The sequence below is a fragment of the Sinocyclocheilus grahami genome, unplaced genomic scaffold (assembly GCF_001515645.1).
Source record: "Sinocyclocheilus grahami isolate Dianchi unplaced genomic scaffold, SAMN03320097.WGS_v1.1 scaffold904.1, whole genome shotgun sequence".
Lineage (NCBI taxonomy): Eukaryota > Metazoa > Chordata > Actinopteri > Cypriniformes > Cyprinidae > Sinocyclocheilus > Sinocyclocheilus grahami.
In genome coordinates this window covers 422,660-443,717 of record NW_015506083.1, presented here as the reverse complement: position 1 = coordinate 443,717, position 21,058 = coordinate 422,660, and the positions used below count along the sequence as shown (strand labels likewise).

The window sequence follows — 21,058 nt, the reverse complement described above, 5'->3', positions numbered from 1 at the left end:
AGCCTGTATGCAGGGTCGGCAGGCCCTCTTTTATCTGTAGGGCTGATTGTGTCTTATCTTATCAAAGAGGCTAAGAGCAGGCCATCTATCAGTCATGAATTAAGAACGTGAAAGGAGAGCTGCGCATCAGGGAGGAGAAGTCGGCTTCAGGGGGATTTAAAACTCCCTTTATTCTCGGCTACATTCATATATTACGATTACATAAAGTCAAAAATATCACATGATTTGGAGAGTGACGCATAGTTGCAAGAAGGCAATGCAAAAGTCTCAAAGAAAAAGCGATAATAATTTAAGGCAGTAGGGTCAACATATAGTATAGAGTTAATTTGTTAAAAATCGAGTTTACATTTTGCCAGTTTGACAAGATTATAGAAATTTACTCCTTGTTTTAATGTTCCTTTCGTATGGTTTTGAAAAATTGTTACACCATTGTCAAGAAACGTTCAAATCGAATGACTCTAAAGTTGTCATATGTAGTAACCACATAACATATTTTTTGTCACACCTTTAATACAGTGACTGTACACATCTTAATTATTAAATATTAATTTTAATATATTTTCTAGGTAAAAGTCATTACTAATTTTATAAATATCACACAATTATTTATTCATAAAAAGCATTAAGGTTTTTATTTATTTATCACAACACATGACATTTTATAACCTGAAATGTCTTGTAAAAAAAATAAAACATGATTTCCTGATGTATGTTTTGACTATGATATTAATTCAGTGGGGGAAAACACTTTTTCAAATATTAATAAACAGTAAAGCTTATGCTGTAGATTGCATATTTAAAATGTTTTTAAATAAATATAATAGATACATATAGTATAGAGTTAATTTGTTAAAAATCGAGTTTACATTTTGCCAGTTTGACAAGATTATAGAAATTTACTCCTTGTTTTAATGTTCCTTTCGTATGGTTTTGAAAAATTTACACCATTGTCAAGAAACATTCAAATCGAATGACTCTAAAGTTGTCATATGTAGTAACCACATAACATATTTTTTGTCACACCTTTAATACAGTGACTGTACACATCTTAATTATTAAATTAATTTTAATATATTTTCTAGGTAAAAGTCATTACTAATTTTATAAATATCACACAATTATTTATTCATAAAAAGCATTAAGGTTTTTATTTATTTATCACAACACATGACATTTTATAACCTGAAATGTCTTGTAAAAAAATTAAAACATGATTTCCTGATGTATGTTTTGACTATGATATTAATTCAGTGGGGGAAAACACTTTTTCAAATATTAATAAACAGTAAAGCTTATGCTGTAGATTGCATATTTAAAATGTTTTTAAATAAATATAATAGATGTGTTTGAGGTTTTGGACAGGTGTCTTTTATACTGATAATGAGTTCAAACAGATGCCATTAATACAGGTAAGGAGTGGAGGACAGAGGAGCCTCTTAAAGAAGCAGTTACAGGTCTGTGAGAGCCAGAAATCTTGCTTGTTTGTAGGTGACCAAATACTTATTTTACCGAGGAATTTACCAATTAATTCTTTAAAAATCCTACAATGTGATTTTCTGGATTTATTTTTCTCATTTTGTCTCTCATAGTTGAGGTATACCTATGATGAAAATTACAGGCCTCTCTCATCTTTTTAAGTGGGAGAACTTGCACAATTGGTGGCTGACTAAATACTTTTTTGCCCCACTGTATCATATAATAGATTATATGCAGTTTGTGAGTTTATATGACAGAGTACAATTGACTAAGGGATCACACACAGTGGCTGGTTGAGATCTGTGTCAGATGGGAGCAGCTTGCATGAAGCCATAAACTGTGGCTCATCCCTCAGACAAGAACCTTCTTAAGCCAGGGATGAGGCGATAAATCCTTTAGTTTGACTTCATGCACCAGCTTTAGGTGATCACCAAGTAACTGTGGTCAGATAAGCTGCAGGTGTCTAAGAAATGCCTGTCCCTGTGAAACGGAACCGGTCACATGCCTGCTTGTAATCTTGAAAGCAACTGCCTTAGTCTGACACACAAGGTTTACATAATTTTCAGAGCAGAATATGCATTCTCTAATATTATAATATATCATATAATAGATTATATGCAGTTTGTGAGTTTATATGACAGAGTACAATTGACCGTTCTCATTCTTTACTCATAACTTTACACCATAAACAAATCGCCTTGCGTGTCATAATGGGAGGGTTTTGCCATATTAAAGGAGTAGAGAGCTTTGAGTTAGCATAATGAGCTTGACTAGCCTAACAACGGCTTATCTTCAAACAAAGTTGGCCTGATGAACTTCTGTGGCTTTCTTTAGACAAATAATCACCTTTTGCCTGATGCTTAATCCATTTTGGTGCAGTCTTTCTTTAATCCCTGCTTCAGTGCCTGCATGCCTCAAAAGAAACACTTAAGGAGCAAACACTTTATCTGGTGCAATACAGAGTGCTTCCTGTCGGTTCAAGGAGAACTGAGGTTATCGAGTCAATATTCTCAGGTAATCCTTAGATTACCAACCCCACTTTTCTCTAACCACACTGTACAAAATGAATCGAAACAATTAGAGTGTCACTGGCTACAGTCAGTTGCCTGACACAACTACAAGAGAAATGATTATTCACTGCTATTCTAATGCAAAGATGGTAGGATAGGATAAATATAGGATAAAGTCCAAAGATAATTCTCTCTGATGATTTACAAATGCCGTTTTTGCAGAACCAATCAACTACTGCTAGCTAACACACTTTGATGTAGTGTATAAACCTAAAAAAAAAGTTTGAGTTTACATAAAATATTTTAAAGAATGTAACCAGTGTAATGGGTAAAGATATAGTGAACAGTTTTGCTAAACTAGCAGGACTTGTGTCGTTCATGTGGTCATGTTAGGTTTAATGTCATTCTCATTATACACATTATACGAAAAAGAACAAAATCTTCAGAAAGTAGAAATCTTGGCAGCGGACTCTTTACAAAGCTATACAAACAATAAAAACCAACCCAGGCTCATTAGAAAAACATGCCTGTGGTGACGTTCCCCTCGGAATTATATTACGTTGCTTGCATTTACTTGCATTACGTTGCACTTTTTAAAATTAAATGTCCATTGAATGGCACTAAAAGCATGTTCTGTTTTTCCCTAAACAGATTAATATGAATGATGCAACTGTTTATTATGCTAGTTGTTGTATGCATGGAAGTTCAGAAATGAAATGTGAGGTAGTGCCGGTTTAAACACTGAGCCTAACCAATTATACTAACAAAAGCAAATGTAAAAACACAGTTGCTGAAATAACCATGTCATTTTTAGCATGCGTCTACAACTTTGAGCTCTTTTATTGGGACTCATGCCAGAGTGCTCCATATCCCAAATGTACAGTGCTGTACTAGGTGAGCTATGAAGCAAGTTTGCTACATCAGACAAGCTGCTGGTTGATGCAAACATCAAAATGTATTAGTTTACACATGCACTATGGTAAAAGTGTTTTGAGGTCATAATTTGTGTAAAAAGGAATAAAAGTTGTTGGTGTTGCTACTAGTGTTAATGGTTTTTTCCAATGAGCCAATGCTATGGTGAAACAAATGCTAAATGACTAAAATGTCATATGTTTTTAAAGCCATGTAACCATATTTTGAAGTCAGCTTACTAATAACAACTTCTGAACTTAACCTATGAGGAATGTAAGATTAGTACTGTTCGATTTTCCCAGAAGGCACTCAGTTCTTTCTTGTTCTCCAGCCTCAGTTAGAATGAGTACAGGGGCTCCGGCTGGGTCTGTTTGCCCCCTCTATTCTCATTATTTACCCCATCATCTCTCAAGCATTCCACTGGATATGACAGTCCATCCCAGTGCAGGACTCACAGAGGCTCCAGCAGCCATAGAGCTAATGAGCACAGCCCTGATACAATAATTTCATACAGCAATCGCTGTCTAACAGAGAAGCTTTTAGAAAAATTGCTTTTTTTAAAAAATGGTTACAGCATCAACACTGATTTTGAGGTTAAAGTAATATTCCATGTTCAAGTTAGGATCAATTCACAGTATTTGTGGCATAATATGGATTCCCACAAAAATAATTTTGCACTTGGGGCACTTCAGTTAAAGTAAAATACGTCAGTTTTGGTACCACTTTATTTTACAATCCTGTTCTACATGTGTGTGTGTGTATGTATGTGTATATCATTATTTACCCCATCATCTCTCAAGCATTCCACTGGATATGACAGTCCATCCCAGTGCAGGACTCACAGAGGCTCCAGCAGCCATAGAGCTAATGAGCACAGCCCTGATACAATAATTTCATACAGCAATCGCTGTCTAACAGAGAAGCTTTTAGAAAAATTGCTTTTTTTAAAAAATGGTTACAGCATCAACACTGATTTTGAGGTTAAAGTAATATTCCATGTTCAAGTTAGGATCAATTCACAGTATTTGTGGCATAATATGGATTCCCACAAAAATAATTTTGCACTTGGGGCACTTCAGTTAAAGTAAAATACGTCAGTTTTGGTACCACTTTATTTTACAATCCTGTTCTACATGTGTGTGTGTGTGTGTGTGTATGTATGTGTATATATATATTAGTCAGTAGTATATTTAAGTCCAGTTCTAAATAGTCAAGGCCTGCACTAAACAAACTGCCATTGGCTCCATCAGTGGCTGCAGCCATGTTTTTATATGAAACACCTGTGATTCACAACTACCTAATAATGCACTTGCGTTTGCGTAAAGTAGCCTTGTTGACAAGTTTGAGTGCGTAAGGGCAAAACACATAATATATAGTACCTTCAATGCCGAAATAAATTGCTGCAAAAAAGTTAGGTGCCATGCTAAATCTAACCAGTAGCTGCATTACCCATCACAAATATATTGTAGTATATGTAGTAAAGACTTAGTACAGACTAAGTAGCCAAAAATATACTTAAATACAGTAACTAATTACCGTTAGTCAAATACTTACTCCACTGCTTTACATTGAAATGTTAGTAAACAATTTTTTGTCACACTAGCATCATATTAACATGAATATTGTATGCGTCTTTTGATTATATGGTTGAAGCGGTGACCATTTAATTCACTTCATTGTAACCCATGTTTTTTTGTGCAAGTGGAAATTAGGTTTTGTGGTAATCAACAATGTGCCATAAATGATGTTGCTTTAGCTTCATTTGTACTGACACCAGAGAATTCCTTTAAGCTGTAAATTGTGCCTTTTTCTTATGATTGTGTGTAAATAAAGTCTCTGTGGACTTCAGATTACCTGAAACTCTCTCAGCTCAGTCTCTTGAACCATACCTCCACTCTTCCTTCACCCTCTCCCCCTTTAGCTCCCTTGCTCTTTAAAATGTTACTTGAACATTAGCATCACAACATTGCAATGGATCCACATGGAGACAGTCTCTCCTCTGTCACGCAATCAGCAGTAAGGTTCAGTGGCAGGCTATTGTGAGTCAGGTTTATTTTATATGGAACACATGTCCATTAATGACAGACACAGAGCACGCGTGGTTTGGCTGCCCACAATATTGTGGGAATGATTACAGGGGACTGGGGGAGGGTGCCTTGACATTAGCGTTGCTTTTGATCATGCTGTTCACCAAGGTGGTGCTGAGGAAACTCAGAACCGATGCTGGCAAAGGTTTAGATGCTAAAAGGTTCCCACACATGGCAAAGGGAAATGGAGGCTCTTATGTGAACCCCCAGTACAATAATTGACGTTGGTGGGTTCCTTGGCACAAAATGAATTGACAATGTAATGCCAAGCAAAACAGTTGTTTTTGAGCAGCGCTGCAGAAACATTGGTAGTTTTGTGAAGTTAAATTGCAGCTTTTGTTTAAGAGGTTAGATAAAGGTAAGCCCGAGTTCCCAAGTAAAATTTACTTTGCAGTTACTTCCTCTAGAAGCCCCAGGTGAAAAAGAAATATATTTAAATTGTGCTTTTTCAGACATACTATATTTAAATTATACTATACTAAGTGCATATTAAATTTATTATTTTGAAACAACTTTAAGTATATTAAGTGTATTTCAAGATGTTTAAGTTGGATTTTAATCTATTTGTAATATATTTATTATATTGAAATTGTGTTAAAATGGAACCACTTTAAGTATATTTAGTGCAATTTAAGTGTATTTCTTAAAATGCATTTAAAATGTCCTTTTAATACTTCATGAACTACCGTTAGAGTATATTTGAATCCTGGGCACAGCCTAGTCGTCCTGACTCCTGGCATACAATATTTTGCACCAGAGCCTTGCAGCTTTAGAAAAAAACTGAAAGTAAGCATAAATAGACAGCTGAAATGAACACATTGCTAACGTTTTTCTTCCAAGATTGACCAAATCACCTTGAATTCTGTCATCACTCACCCTTAAGATGCTCCATACCATCTAAGACTTTCTGAGATATTTTAATAAAAATCTGAGAGATTTATGTCCCTCCGATGAAAGAAGATTCACCAAAGATGTTCACGTTTCAAAAAGTTGAAATCGCAAAAAAACATCGCCAAAGTAATCCATATGAATTGCGTGGTTTCCTCCAAGTGCCCTAAAGAAACACGATCGGCGACCGCTCTATATAATACTGTTTAAATTTATACTTATATTCACATTCAAGAGACATTTGCACGCACATCATATTTTGTATACGAAGCTCTCTGGGGTGAGCTCATTATCATACGAACCAATCAGAGCCATTCAGTGACTCTGGAACCAATCAGCTTTAGTCAGTGGGTTGTTTGAATTTAAACAAGTAAACGCAAGTTTTTTTTTTTCATATATGATGTTGAAATCCTTGTGGGAATTTCAGAAATATATATTAGAAAATAAAGGCGTCAAGCTTGAACAAATTAATAAACGCCTAGTGTCAGACTCTGTTCCGTGTTTTGTGGTTGTTTTGCTCCTCATGTGCCTTCCTTTCCCATGTTTAATTTGTCCCAGGTGTTTCCCTTGATGTTTCATTGCTCCCAGGTGTGTCTCGTCATCCCCTCCTCTTGTGTGTATTTAAAGTGTTCCCAGTCCCTAGTTCTCTGTCCGCTGTTAAACGTCTTCCTGAGTTCGTCTCCCTTGGTTCATATAAAGTCCTGTTAAAGTATTCTGTAGCGTCTCCTCGTTCCTCGAAAGTGTATTGTGACAGAACAGCGGACCCAAAACCGAAAATGAGCGGCTACTTTTTCCTCGCGTTTGTTTTTCCCCGTCTTTTTGAAAGTTTTTGTCCCCCCCCCACTCCGTGGACCTCCCAGACACCACTGGCCTAACTTGGAGGCAAGGTGTCTTTCGGTGTCTGGGGAGTGTCCGGTCCCGAGCCAGAACCAGTCCGCCGCCATCCGCGGCTTCCCCAAATCTGCCAGCAGTTAGTGTGGCAAGTCCCAAGGACGTTAGTGTGGCAAGCCCCAAGGACGAATATGTGCCGGCTCCAGCCCCAGAGCTCGCTCCAGTGCCGGCTCCAGCCCCAAACCTCACTCCAGTCCCAGCTCCTCGAAGGCGCTTTGCTGTGCCTGCTCCTCCAGAGCACCCTCCAGTGCCAGCACCATGGAAGCGCTACCCTGCTCCCCAGTATAGCCCAAGAAGGGCTCCTGATCCCCAGTTCAGCCCAGGGAGGGCTCCTGTCCCCGAGTGTAGCCCAGGGAGGGCTCCTGTCCCCGAGTGTAGCCCAGGGAGGGCTCCTGTCCCCGAGTGTAGCCCAGGGAGGGCTCCTGTCCCCGAGTGTAGCCCAGGGAGGGCTCCTGTCCCCGAGTGTAGCCCAGGGAGGGCTCCTGTCCCCGAGTGTAGCCCAGGGATGGCTCCTGTCCCCGAGTGTAGGCTCCTGTCCCCGAGTGTAGCCCAAGGAGGGCTCCTGATCCCCCGTTCAGCCCAGGGAGGGCTCCAGGCCCCGAGTACAGCCCCGTAAATTTCCCCAAGTATTTTTGGGGAGGTAGTAAGGCTCCAGCCGTAGAGGCCGAGGCGGGGGTTGGGGCCGCGGCCTCGGAGGCTGCCTCACCGTGGCCTCCTAAACTACCTGCTCCGCCATGGCCTCCCCCTCCTCCTGTGTGTATTTAAAGTGTTCCCAGTCCCTAGTTCTCTGTCCGCTGTTAAGCGTCTTCCTGAGTTCGTCTCCCTTGGTTCATGGAAATAAAGTATTCTCCAGCGTCTCCTCGTTCCTCGAAAGTGTATTGTGACACCTAGCTTATTACAATTAATGTATCATGTAATGAACAACAGCCAAAATTAACCAAAGTAGCATAACCTTTTAAGTATCGCAATGCTTCATAATAGTTGACAAACGTTTGTACATTGTAAATGTAAAAAATTTTTTTTCAAAATATTGTACTTTTCCTAATATTATAAATACATATATATTTAAAATATAACCATGTGTAGGCCTACTGCAATATAAAGTACATTAAAACCCCACTAAAAGTGTAATCATGTCATGTTCTTACACAAAGTAGACCTAAAATATACTGTAAGTAAGGGTAACATAAGTATGTGTTCTGTAAATGCACTAAAAAGTCACTAAAAGTATGCTTGTGTTTAGCATATTCCTTAAAAGTGTAACTAAGCATATATTTATTACCAAAGTATTTCTAGTATACTTTTTAGAAATATATTAAAATGCAATTCAATATATTTTTATTGCACTTCAAATAAGCATGTTGGGAATACAAATGTATTGTAAACATACTACTTGAATTTCAAGTATATTTTTAATACATTTAATACTACGTCTTTTTCACCTGGGGCACCAAAAAGCACCTTTAATACATTTCAGTTGGCTCAGATTGAACTGGTCTAGGAGCCTTCTTCAAGGGCATTGGGGTAATGGACCAGGTTAATGATTACAGTAATTCTCCTCTTCCTGGAGCACTTTTGCCTGGGATTGACTGCAACATTTGAATTATCTAGTCTAAAATCATATTCATCAAGACACCACAGAGGGCTTTCTTGCAGGCTTTCTTTTTTAGTTTTTGGATTAAATCTGCAACACAAGTTTCAATAGCAAAAATGAATGTCTGAGAAAAGAAGAAATCTTTAAGAAATCTGGTTCAATGCCCAGATGCCAAAATATTAGAAATGTAATCACTGTATTCATGTTAGTTTCATACATTAGAACAAAGTAAAAACAGTTTGTTTTAATGACTCCTGATAGCTCTTATTTTGAGGACTCTAAAATCGTATAGATTATAACCATATAGTTAAAAGTAATACAATATTTCCCAAACACTTGCGTATATCATTCAAACATATTTAAACAACTATCTTTTTTAAACTATATATTTAAAGAAATAGCTGATAAAAATGACTTCCTGCATATTTGTTACACCACAATAAAACAAATATTAGTAATATTGAACAAACAGGGACAATCTTTTTAAAATGATATTTTTAACTTTAAGCCCCTAACAAAAACTTTTTTTTTTAAATTAAACACATTCATCATAGTTGTGTGTTATAGTCACCATCTGTTTGAACTGAACTTTAAATGTATTTAACTTTAAATATATCTGCAGTGCAAATCCAAGCACCTGTAAATGTTTAAATGTAAATGTGTTACAATATTTCCCAAACACTTGCGTATATCATTCAAACATATTTAAACAACTATCTTTTTTAAACTATATATTTAAAGAAATAGCTGATAAAAATGACTTCCTGCATATTTGTTACACCACAATAAAACAAATATTAGTAATATTGAACAAACAGGGACAATCTTTTTAAAATGATATTTTTAACTTTAAGCCCCTAACAAAAACTTTTTTTTTAAATTAAACACATTCATCATAGTTGTGTGTTATAGTCACCATCTGTTTGAACTGAACTTTAAATGTATTTAACTTTAAATATATCTGCAGTGCAAATCCAAGCACCTGTAAATGTTTAAATGTAAATGTGTTTTTTTTACTCCTTTTGAAATGTATAACTTGTAAAGTGATGTATCTGTCCCCTGAAAATCCCATATTTCTAAAAATAAATAAATAAAATGGTTCAGTTTGTTTGTCAGGAGACAACTTCACTCTTATTGTCAAAGCATTAAACAGATAATGCTGACTGTTTCCATGTTTCATCCAGGTTGTTGGTGCATTATTTGAAGACATTTCACATAAAACAGTCTGATAAAATTTTAGTCTTAAGAACAGTACCAAAACAAAATGTTTTAAACTTTTCAGACATTGTGAATACCTTGATTAGTATAATATTCCATCACTCCATAAGCGTTATAGTCTGGTGTAATAAACAGACAGGGAGGTAAAACGCAAGGGTAAGTTTACATTTACAACAGTGACTCCACTGAACACAGACACTGTAACCTCAACGAAACACAATGTTTGAAGCTAGCAGGTCTGAAAATCCAGGCAGCGCTGACATCCTTTGAATCATGTAGAAGACTAAAAATAAAACTGCATTTCTAATCACATTTTACTTCACTAAAACTTAATTGGCATCTCATGTTGATTGGGGCTTCCTACAAAATCTCTTATAGAGACACAACATACTGTAACTGTTGGAAGTGACTTGTAGCCTATGTCTCCTAACTCCTGTATTAATTCGCAGAATACCTGTCCCTGTTTCCCTCTTAATGACATTTTGGAGATAGTTGCACAAAGCAGTGAAATTTAAGTTATCAAGCATTATTTCAATTCTATCCACAAAAGTTAGATTAATAAAATGAGATGTGTTTAAAATGTATTCACAACACAAATATTCATTTTGACGATGTGTAAAATATTGAACCCTGAACGGATGTGATTTGTAGCTGCAGTTGTCTGCATTTAGCCTACAATTTATGAAAGTATTATAGTTCTTTATTAATCGTGTCTCGTTGTAAGCGTCGGTCTGGTAAAGACATGCTGAGCGTAGGCTAATTGTACATTTGTTAAATGCTACTGCTCCAGATGCACTAGTTTGTTTAGTTTGATAATAAATCAGTTTGACTTGACCAGTAGAGTATAGCCGTTGATATAAAAATTGCATTATGCTCTTAATTACTCAGTGGTACCCGCACCTCGAGCGAGGCAAAAATAAAATCAACTGCTTAATCAGATTATAAATTCAACAGGCTACACTCCTCTCAAAAAGATGATAGGTTTAGCCATTACATTGTTTACCAGGAGAGGGCGATGTGAACTTGAAAAGGCAATAATGGAAACTTCAGTCAGAGTGTCACGCATCCAATGTATCATACAACGTATCATGCACAACGATTTGCAGTCATTAAAGACTCGGGCAAAAATAGACTGTTCCTTAAAACTATCTAAATTACACTGCAACATACTGACTTTCCCTCGGTGGTTATCAGTAAAATTCATTAGGCTATATCGCTGCTTCAATTTTTATCTCTCTACTAAAAGCAACAGAGAGAAGCCCCCCACCAAGACCACAAACTATATTCAAAGTTTATGCAAAGTTTACGTTTACCATAAATGTTCTGGGATTAATTCAAGGAATTAATTTCTGTGTTTGTGTAGTCGTCCAATTGTCTGTTTTAGCACAGCCAACTAGCCTATCTTAAAACATGCAGCATACGCTTTGTGAGATAGGCTATATGTATATATGTTATTATTATTTTTTTATGTAGACCTAAATAAAGCTTTTATAAAGTAGGCTAATAAATAATGACTGTCGGACTATTTTTGATTTGTCAATTTACCGTCAGACTATTGGTGACTACTCTATACTATATAGAAATAACAATAGCCTAATAATAATAATAATAATAAATTAATTTTTACCACTGAGACAGTGTTTTTATAGTTATTGGCATTTGTCCACGTTGTGGTAATAGGCCATGCCAAATGTGTAGGCCTGTAAATTTCAAGCACTAGAAAGTTTTCGTTTGAAAGGCTCGGAGGGATAGACATGCACTCATTCTTCGGTTGTTTGGGACTCTCTCTGAGGCGGCTTATTGGAGCCAAGTGATCGGTCATTGACTAATTGTTTTAGACAAACATTTTTTCTCCATGAGAGTACAAGGTCGAGAATTTGGCTCTGTTAATTGGACGTAACAGAATTTAACAATAGGCTCACAATAAAACGAGTTTTGTGATTATGGTTTTAGAAGGAGAAGAAAAGAGGCGAGGGGCTCTCTAATTACCAACCCGGACTCTGGAGATCCCGTCAGCCATTGTGCGCGGGTGTGCAGAGGCTGTGTGGCCGGCAGGCAGGCGACAGGCGCCGGATTGTGGACAAAGGACTGTCTGCTGCTGAGGCTGTGAGGCGTCCCTGCCGTAGAGATTAACCCTTCCACCAGGACGGTGACACTTTTCTCGACTCTCTCTATCCTCCCCCACACGGTGCATAATGGTACAGTACAAGATTAGTAGCCTATATTAATGCGCACTTAAGACAATTCCCGCGCAGAACAAACAAGCAAAGAGCAAATCGGTAAAAATAGCACAGCCTAACACAATGTGCTTTTTGAAGTTGTTGAGCGAATTATGGTGAACGCAGATGGAAAGTTTTGGAAGGTAGGCTACTGCCAACCTCTTTATGTTTCAGACATCATTAATTGTGATCAAACATTAATTATGGCTAATAGTATGACTTTCGTTATGAAGCATTTTCAGACAGCATAATTTTATTACGATTATGCTTTTAGCATTGATGAAGACCAATTATTTGTCAGAACCACGGTGTTTGATGAATAAACTATACATCCCTGTGATCAACAGATGGCGCAACTACATCAGCTTTAACTGAAGGTAACTGCAGAACGGCGCACAACCGGTTTAATAGCTACATGTAACTATATAATAGGCTACAGGCTAACCTATAGGCTACACTAATCGTTTATATGGAATGAAATTGTGTAGTTGATCTTAATTGACAAATGTTTGAATCCCAGGATCAGGCAAGGCAAAAAAAAAAAAAAGCTGCAAGGTTAACGCATCTGATCTAAATCATTTCAATAAAACTGATCAGTTGACCAATGAGTGATCTAATCAAGAATGCTTGTAGCATTCCATATAGGCCTACATAGGAAATATAGTCTATAATCCTATATTTACACAAAAGAATACACAAGACTAAATGAACACTTTCGTTTTATTGAAACTGAGAGAATGAAAACAAAATCGCTCAGTTACCCGAAAATCCAGCACCGAGATGTTTAAACCGATAAGCTCTCATAAGAGAAACTACACAATGACCTTCTCAATGCACGATTAGAAAGAAACCTGAGTTGTCCCTGCCTATGGACCATCATTACATTTAAACATCTTTTGTTGAATTCAGCTACAAATGAAATCGATTTCAAATGTATCACCAGAGATTTAGATTTACAGTGGCTTTTCCTTTACGTAGGCTATCTGGCAGGATATCACAAACATTACACATTCGGTTTCCTGTTATCAAGCGCTAGATAATATTCATATTTGTAAATGGGAAAATATATATAATTGTAACAAATCGAGACCTAATAGTATTTACACAGCAATGTACAGTTTTAAATAAATTAAAATCCGTCTCCTTAAGTCCTTTATCCTTATTTACATACGTGTTGTATTTTTATTATCATAAATAATTAGAAAAACGGGACCCAGACACACGCAACTTGAACGTTGAGCATCCTCAGATGTTGTCAGAGACTGTTGCGTTTGCAGTCCTTTTTCAAAATACACTGAAAAATGTGGGCCTAAAATTGTTTGGATATTACATGATAACCAAATTAAAACAGAAAAAAACAGTCCAGGGATTTGCGTTTTCTTTTTTCATAGTAGGCTATAGTTTCTTCGCCAAATTAATGGTGAATGAAATCAGCATGCCTTGTAGATCCGAAAAGTGAGCGTATGTTTCAAAATCCAGGTATGATGAGGGATGTTCCAATGTCCGAGCCATAACTTCAACCATCAAACGTTGACCTTTTTTCACTGAAGCATAATTATGCAATTAGAAACAGCGAATGGTTGTGTTTGTGGGGTCAGTTTGGCGAATCGCTACGGGGTGACACGTCTCTGTGTTTCTCCAGTCCGCTGACTAATCTTTGTATGTTCTGCAGTTCGTTAACGGAATCCCTCCCTGAAGATTTGGGAGATCCCTTGTTCTGGCCGCTTCCGGTTTTATGACTGTGGTGTTCAGGACTGCTTTCCCTGCTGCCAGATTTCGATGACTCCGACTCCGCGCTTAGAGCGCTCGGTACGCTGGTGGTGAGCAGACCGGAGCTCTGAGGAAAAGACACGGGTATCTGATAGGGGCTGAATCGCAGCCTTGGCCGCGCGCTGCTGAGAAAGGGATTCCGGCTGAGGGTGGAGGCGGCGCCGCCGGCGGGGAGAGCGGAGGCCGCTGCAGCTGCAGCCGCCATGTACGTGTACGAGTAGGGTAGCAGTCCCCCGAACGGTGGCATGGAGATACCCTAAATGTAAAACAACAAGCTATTTTAATTCATTATCAGATCAAAATGGAAAAATAAATTTGGCTTGTCAAGAAAGGTGAGAATTATAGTTAGTAGGCCATACTGCAGCCAATTAGAGCGAAATGCACATATGTTGGCTAAAGGAGGCTGACAAAGAGCTTAGTTTATTGCGTTATATAGCCTAATAATTAAAAAATGATGTTTCCAAGCATAAACATAATTTTCCCTCATTTAGGACTGATTAGGCTATAGCCGACATTGTTTAACAGAACTGATGAAACCGTAAAATTAGGAATGAAAATACAGAAGTATAATAGATAAAACAGGCATTGATGGTGGTTGAAGAACTACTTTATGCTGTTTTATCTTGGGGATGCTGTGAAAACATCTGGAGATACTATTCGCAAATATTTAGATTTGAAAAAATCATTTTATTATAGGTTAGTGATAATGCATATCATAAATAATCATCATACCTGAGATGCAAGCATATGTTGTGATAAGTGGAATGGGAAAGGGTTGGGTGAACTGGTGCTCTGAGAGGAGAGGCTGCCATTCTCTAGTCCACTTGCTCCAGACATTGAGGCTAACAAGTGTCCCATGCCCATGGTTGAGAAAGCACTAGGAGTCATAGCAAACTGCCCAGGGTGAAATAAGAGTGGTTGTCCTGTACTCAGTGGGTTAAAGAAATGTTGATTATGTAAACCAGAGAGGGCTAGACTTTGCAAGTGACTTGCACTAAAATGTGATGGGCTTTCTGTTTGGACCATTATTGGAGAAAAGCCATCTTTGACTGTGCTCAGGCCCACAGAGTCTGCATCCTTTTTGGAGGTATCTGATTCTTTCAAATTTCTGCTGTCCAGTTTGTCCTTCTCCAAGTTTCTGATGCTGAAGACAGAGTCAGTTTCTTTTCTTGAATCCGAATAGTCCCCTTTCTTTTCTGGGTTAGTTCTCTCGTTGACTCTGTCCTCACATTGTGGGCTGAATGGTGATCGTGGTCTCTGGTCTGGACTACTGACTCTGATCATTCCGTCATCATCTTGGTCAAGTTCGTTGTCACTTTCATTGCAGTTTTTGTCATCTGGAAAATATAGATATGTTAAGCGCATCAGCTTTATTTATTTATTTGATAAAACCGAAGTGTCCGTTTAATAAATGTAGACTGTTATTTTCACTCCTTATAACACACCAACTTGCATCTGTATAATTACTCCCTTTGATTACACAAGAATGGACGAAATGTGTTTTCCACACTAATTACTTCCTTCCTCTGTTTTCATTCACGAGCATGACTTCATGAAACGTTTAAGATTTGGGTAGTTTAAAGGAAACTTTTTTATGAGTTCTTAATGAATTGTGATGAAATTCAGATGAAAAATTAGCAGAACCAAAACGTGCTTGAGACATTCTCTATAAAACCAATACACATATCACAAACCTATAACCAGACGTGCTTCGAGGACTAATAATTCTCATAAACTGGTTCTGTAGAAAACCAAGAGGCTCATCAGCTAATTTTTGAAACTTTATGCTGGAATTTTTTATTTAATCTGAGCAAATGCTAATCACACTGATCCCTCAACAAATTTAATAATACAATAGTCATCATTCCATCTATAAATGTCATTGTTTGTTTAAGCTAAATTAAAAGGCAAAATAATAAAAATAAAGTTTTAACCAAAGCATGGACACTTTGCTATATCTTAAATGAGATCTCTGGTCCTTATTTACTATTAAATGCCACAAAAAACAAATTGTGAGATAATATTAGAAAAAAAGCTGAGAACATTCACAAAGATTAAATGTATTAGATAATTCGTATTTTATAGCAGACAGTTCTTTCTTTTCACCTCTTAAAATGAATTTAGCCTGTAACTGGTCAGATATATTTAAAATAATAGAATGGGTAATCACAAATTAAAAAACAATGGCTGTGCATATTTATAGTGTATGTAGCTAATTGCACATGCTATGGTATGATATGCTGTTCAATGCATTTTGAGCAATAAACACCAGACACTGGGAAACACTTCCAGCCAGACAGATCAAACTGACAGTAATTAAACAACTAGCAGGAAACTGACTGTAAAAATACTGACACTGTAAACATACGCATCAATTCACTCTCAAAAGCTTTAACTAGTTGCTGGTTTAGCAGCAGCCTGAAGTTCATCTGCTCTCCACATAAGGTAAAAAAGGTCCATAACTAATAAAATCTAATCTAATAACAAGATCTCAAAAAACAAACAACAACAAAAAAAAACATTAAAATAAGTTGATCATGGAATGATCATGAATTGGCATGGAAAATGTTTGTTTTTTTATGTTAACATATAAATAAACATAAGAAACTTTGCACTAAATTAGCAAAAGCTCGAATGTAATTGCAATCCATGTTTTTACCTCTGGGTCTGTTGAATTTATGTGGACTTGTTGCTGGTCCAATCGGTGAATGAACTGAATCCCTTCCAGTAGTTTGTTCGCAAGATGAGGCGTCCGAATCTCCTCCATCTCGATCGACTTTGCATTGATCATCATACATGCGCATTGACGGCAGGGCTAACTGTTTTCTGAAAGTTTAAGTGAAATTAGATGTCATACCTTAATGTTTGTGTTTTGTGCATATCTGATGGTTTAAAATAACCGTTCAGACACAGTACCTTTTTTCTCTTCTTCCATTCCCCGTGTCTCTGAATCCTTTTGCGAATGGGTTATTATCGATTTTCAGTTGTGTGATCTAGAAAAAGAGTAAAATTAGATTTGTTGCATTTTTTCATGCTTTCTTTAGGGCAGCCTATTTCAAAATAAATTGTTCGGGAACTGTAATGCGTATTTTTTAACGAATTATCAATCGAAATACACTAGCCTATACAAATGTCTTTAAAGGCTATCTCCACAACGGCTGGTTCAATATTGTGTTAATTAAGATTAATTAATTCAAGTTTATAACGTTTTAATTGCTAGTTAATTATCCGAATACTTTTGTTTGTTCAGTCAAATACATTGTGACTTCACATGATGTAGTCTAGTTTCACACTGCACTAGACTTTTCTTTTTTACGGGGTCACATTTGATTGTTAAGCATATTGTTTTACTAAGCATCTCAAGTTATACATACAAGCAACTATTCGTTGCGCGTATCGATTGTAACTGGTCTGTAAACTGCGTTTATAGAGCCACCAGACTCAGTGTTTAAGCTAAAGCTCAGTGTTGTTAAGCATATTGTTTTACTAAGCATCTCAAGTTATACATACAAGCAACTATTCGTTGCGCGTATCGATTGTAACTGGTCTGTAAACTGCGTTTATAGAGCCACCAGACTCAGTGTGCTGTCATCCCAATTATAATCAACAGATTGAATTCTATTCATGGCAAAGACAAAAAGACAGAAGGACACATAGCTACACATAGCATATACTAAACAGAATTCTAAAATATAGGCTACATAAAATATGTTACAAATAGTTTATTTGAGCTCAATAATAATAATAATAATATGACAACGAACAACTGAAAAATAAAAGAAACATCTAAACTAAATTTAGGCGCTCTAGTAACTTACCTTGTCATTCTGATACGCAGTGACAGCTATAAAATCGGTCTCAGGAAATACATATGTCCTGAAGGTGCTATAAGGGAGCTTCAGAATATCGTTGGCTCTAACGATATGAAACCTGGGTTGGTATTTGTGCATCGAATTTAGAATGGTCTGAAAGATAAAAAAAAGTATCCGGTCAATAACAATACCAATCAATGGTATCAAAATGCAGTTAAAAGTATCTGCACAATAATAATAATAATAATAATAATAATAATAATAATGATAATAATTAGACTAAAATGTATTTTTCTACTGTAATAATATTATGATTTTTGGGGTGATAGTTGAGGTACGTATCATTGTATAATTGAGTGTTTAATTAGCTATTATTTTTTAAACCTTGGTAGCTAATTATAATACAAAAATATTTTCGAAATTGACATCTAGACCTAGCTTTTTTTTTTTACATGTTAATAAGAACAGTGTTAGGCGACATATCCCGGGGTAAAATAATAATAATAAAATAAAACAAACAAAATAAAATCATGTATTTGGCTCAGACCGTCGATCATGGGACTTAGTTTGCCGTTTGCCCCATGGCAGTTAATGTTAAAGCAACTTTTCTTTCATGCTTCATTTTAACGCAGACACTGAAAACACATTAAAAAAAACAATGCACCCTACATGTCCAAACTCTGTGCTTGCCTTAATCTCGTAATCATCTTTGCTTCTTGATCACCTAGATAACTTTAACTTTTTTATGTTATACTATCACTGAATGGAATAACATAATAGGAAGGCAGTTCAATAGAAATTCATGCAACTTACAAATCCATGTTTATCCGAAATATTGTTGGTCAGTTTGAGTTTGTGGAAAGCAACAGGCTTTGCCATCCACTGTTCACCCGTGGCCGGGCTATCCGGGTGAATGTACATTCGTTTGGGCATCTCCGGATCGGCCTTTCCTGCGACCATCCATCGAGAGTTGTGAAATTTGTACCGACAGTCGTCTGCCGCAACAATATCCATCAAAAGTATATATTTAGCTTTTTTGTCCAGGCCGTTCATGCGCACTTTAAACGGAGGAAACATTCTCCTGTGGACAGAACAGACATAACCGTATCGGTCATGGGGCCGAATTCATACAACAAAATATGTAGTTAACCTTGTAAAGACATTTTAAAAGAAATGAAATACAAATAAATAGTTCAGCTATACACTTTCCATTTTAACCAGAAATAAATATCCTTCATATCTAGGTCGTGTGGCATAAGCTAACAGGCTATCCAATAACACAATCGTACCAGACTATATCCTCGCTGATATTTTTTTTAATATTTTACGAGAATATTCCTATAATCAGGGGGATTCTTTACTCCTTTATCCTTCCTATATTTACATATTTCAGGTAGGGCCTAGGTCAAAAAAGAAAAAGAGGGAAAAAAGACCCCACAGCCAATTACGGCTGGTGTGTGTGTGTGTGTGTTTCATAAAAAAGTAGTTCCCCTTTGTGTAGCGCAATATTTACATTGTTCAAAGGCATTAACTGTACTTAGGCTATATAACAGGTACGCGTTTGTTTACGATAGCCTTAACAGAACAAATGTGAATATTATTCTAATGCTGACATGAAATAGAAAATTTAGCCTTTTGTGGCTGTTTAGTGGCGTTGATGTAATTCGATCATCCAAAACATAATTTCTATAGCGCAATATTTAATTTCGAACTAAATAATCTAAATTTTCTATAGAGAAACAGACCAAACATTTTCGGGGGTAAGTAGCCTATATAAACATCGTTATCAGTAAGTTATCCCAGGGGGGAAAATAACACGGCCTTACCTTCCTGATTTAGTGATGACCATTTCGGTTCCAATTTTGTGGAATTGATCCCAAAGGTCCTTAGCTTCTAGTGTAACTTTAGGATCGTCTTCAACATCTTCCTCTGGCTCGAGACTCTTGAAGGAGCGGAGATGAGCCGCCTGGTGGTGATGTCCAAGCGCCGCGTGTAAGCCAGCCTCAGCCGCGCCGGAGAGCGCATGATCCGCCAGCGGTTTACTAAGACCCGGTGGTAAAGTGAGCGCTGGGAAGAACGAGGGTTGCGCCGCCGCAAGGAAAGCTGACATGGGAAAGTCGGCCGGCCTGTGCGCGTGAAAAGGGTGATAAGCCATAGCGTTCGCTGTGAAAACTGGATCTCTCATCGGTGCATCCAAAAAGTCAGATGAAAATATAATATTCTAAAATAACTGCGCCTGTCACTCGCGTAAGTCCGACTGGCTGTCGCCCTCTTAAAAAGACAGTGTTGGTTTCACAGTAGTTGAAGAGGACTGGTAGGAAATGGCAGTACCGTCGGGGATGTCCAGTTGCAGCACAGTGATAATATCCTTCAATAGAGCAACATTGACACTTCTGTGTAGATTTACAGCTTTCCTTCTGTCCAAGCCACTACAGAAACTAAAGCTGCCCCAATAACAAGGATGTGAAATTCCTGCGCACTGATGTAGAATTGGTAGGTTCTTCCCTGACCACTGTGTAACTGTGTCTGTCTTACATGTACCTTCTCACTGGTTCCTCGTACTAATGAACCAAACCGTCTTGATTGCAGATTTTACGCATTCTGGACCAATTGTAGAGCTCCATAGGCGTGGTTTTGACAGCTCCAGCCAAGATCGTGAAGGGGGGGCTGGCTAGAAGGTGTCCGAAGCATTTGCAGTAAGAAAACATGTCAACAGAATAAAATATTAACCAATGACAGAGTAAGGATCTGGAAACCCCACCCCCGCATAACCTAACAGAGGAACGGTCATCTTGCTGTTAGGCAGCCGGGTAAGAGAGTGCTTTTCCCGGCTTGTGTTTCATCGGTTTGACGGTCGTGTGCTTTCTTGATCTTTATGCTCCAATGTCGGACTTTAATAAATATAGCATTTTGGACATTACATTTTAAAGTTACGTGTAACTAACATACCAAAATTATTCTAATGTCAAATAAACTGTCGCTATTTTAACGGTTTTATAATCTAGCAACCCGCATGCCACGGACATTCTAGTAGCAGCTATATTAAAGAACAAATGCACTTACTTATAACAACTTTTCTAACGTTTTGACAATTAACTGATATTAAATCGACCGGGTGTAACATATTACAGGATATTACTTCTCCAGGCGATATTCAGTGCAACGTTTGTTGCACGGAATG

General features: G+C 37.3%; 1 protein-coding gene across 1 annotated transcript; it reads right to left on the bottom strand.

Moving 5' to 3' along the window:
* Positions 1-13,027: 13,027 nt before the first annotated feature.
* LOC107564049 (T-box transcription factor TBX2b-like) lies at positions 13,028-20,458 on the bottom strand. The gene is made up of 7 exons (XM_016249046.1): positions 19,704-20,458; positions 18,691-18,958; positions 17,884-18,030; positions 16,982-17,058; positions 16,725-16,891; positions 14,798-15,402; positions 13,028-14,321 (listed from the first exon to the last, which is right to left on the bottom strand). Exons 1-7 carry the CDS (start codon positions 20,060-20,062, stop codon positions 13,890-13,892), a joined length of 2,055 nt encoding a protein of 684 aa, XP_016104532.1. The 5' UTR covers positions 20,063-20,458; the 3' UTR covers positions 13,028-13,889.
* Positions 20,459-21,058: the final 600 nt, after the last annotated feature.

Bases quoted from the DNA above. Each gene is read 5' to 3' on its own strand.
- LOC107564049 (XM_016249046.1), bottom strand. From the start codon at position 20,062: ATGAGAGATCCAGTTTTCACAGCGAACGCTATGGCTTATCACCCTTTT. The intron at 17,059-17,883 runs GTAAGTTACTAG...CTCTTTTTCTAG, and splicing joins CTGCGTATCAGAATGACAAG to ATCACACAACTGAAAATCGA. The intron at 16,892-16,981 runs GTACTGTGTCTG...TTAAACTTTCAG, and splicing joins AATGGAAGAAGAGAAAAAAG to AAAACAGTTAGCCCTGCCGT.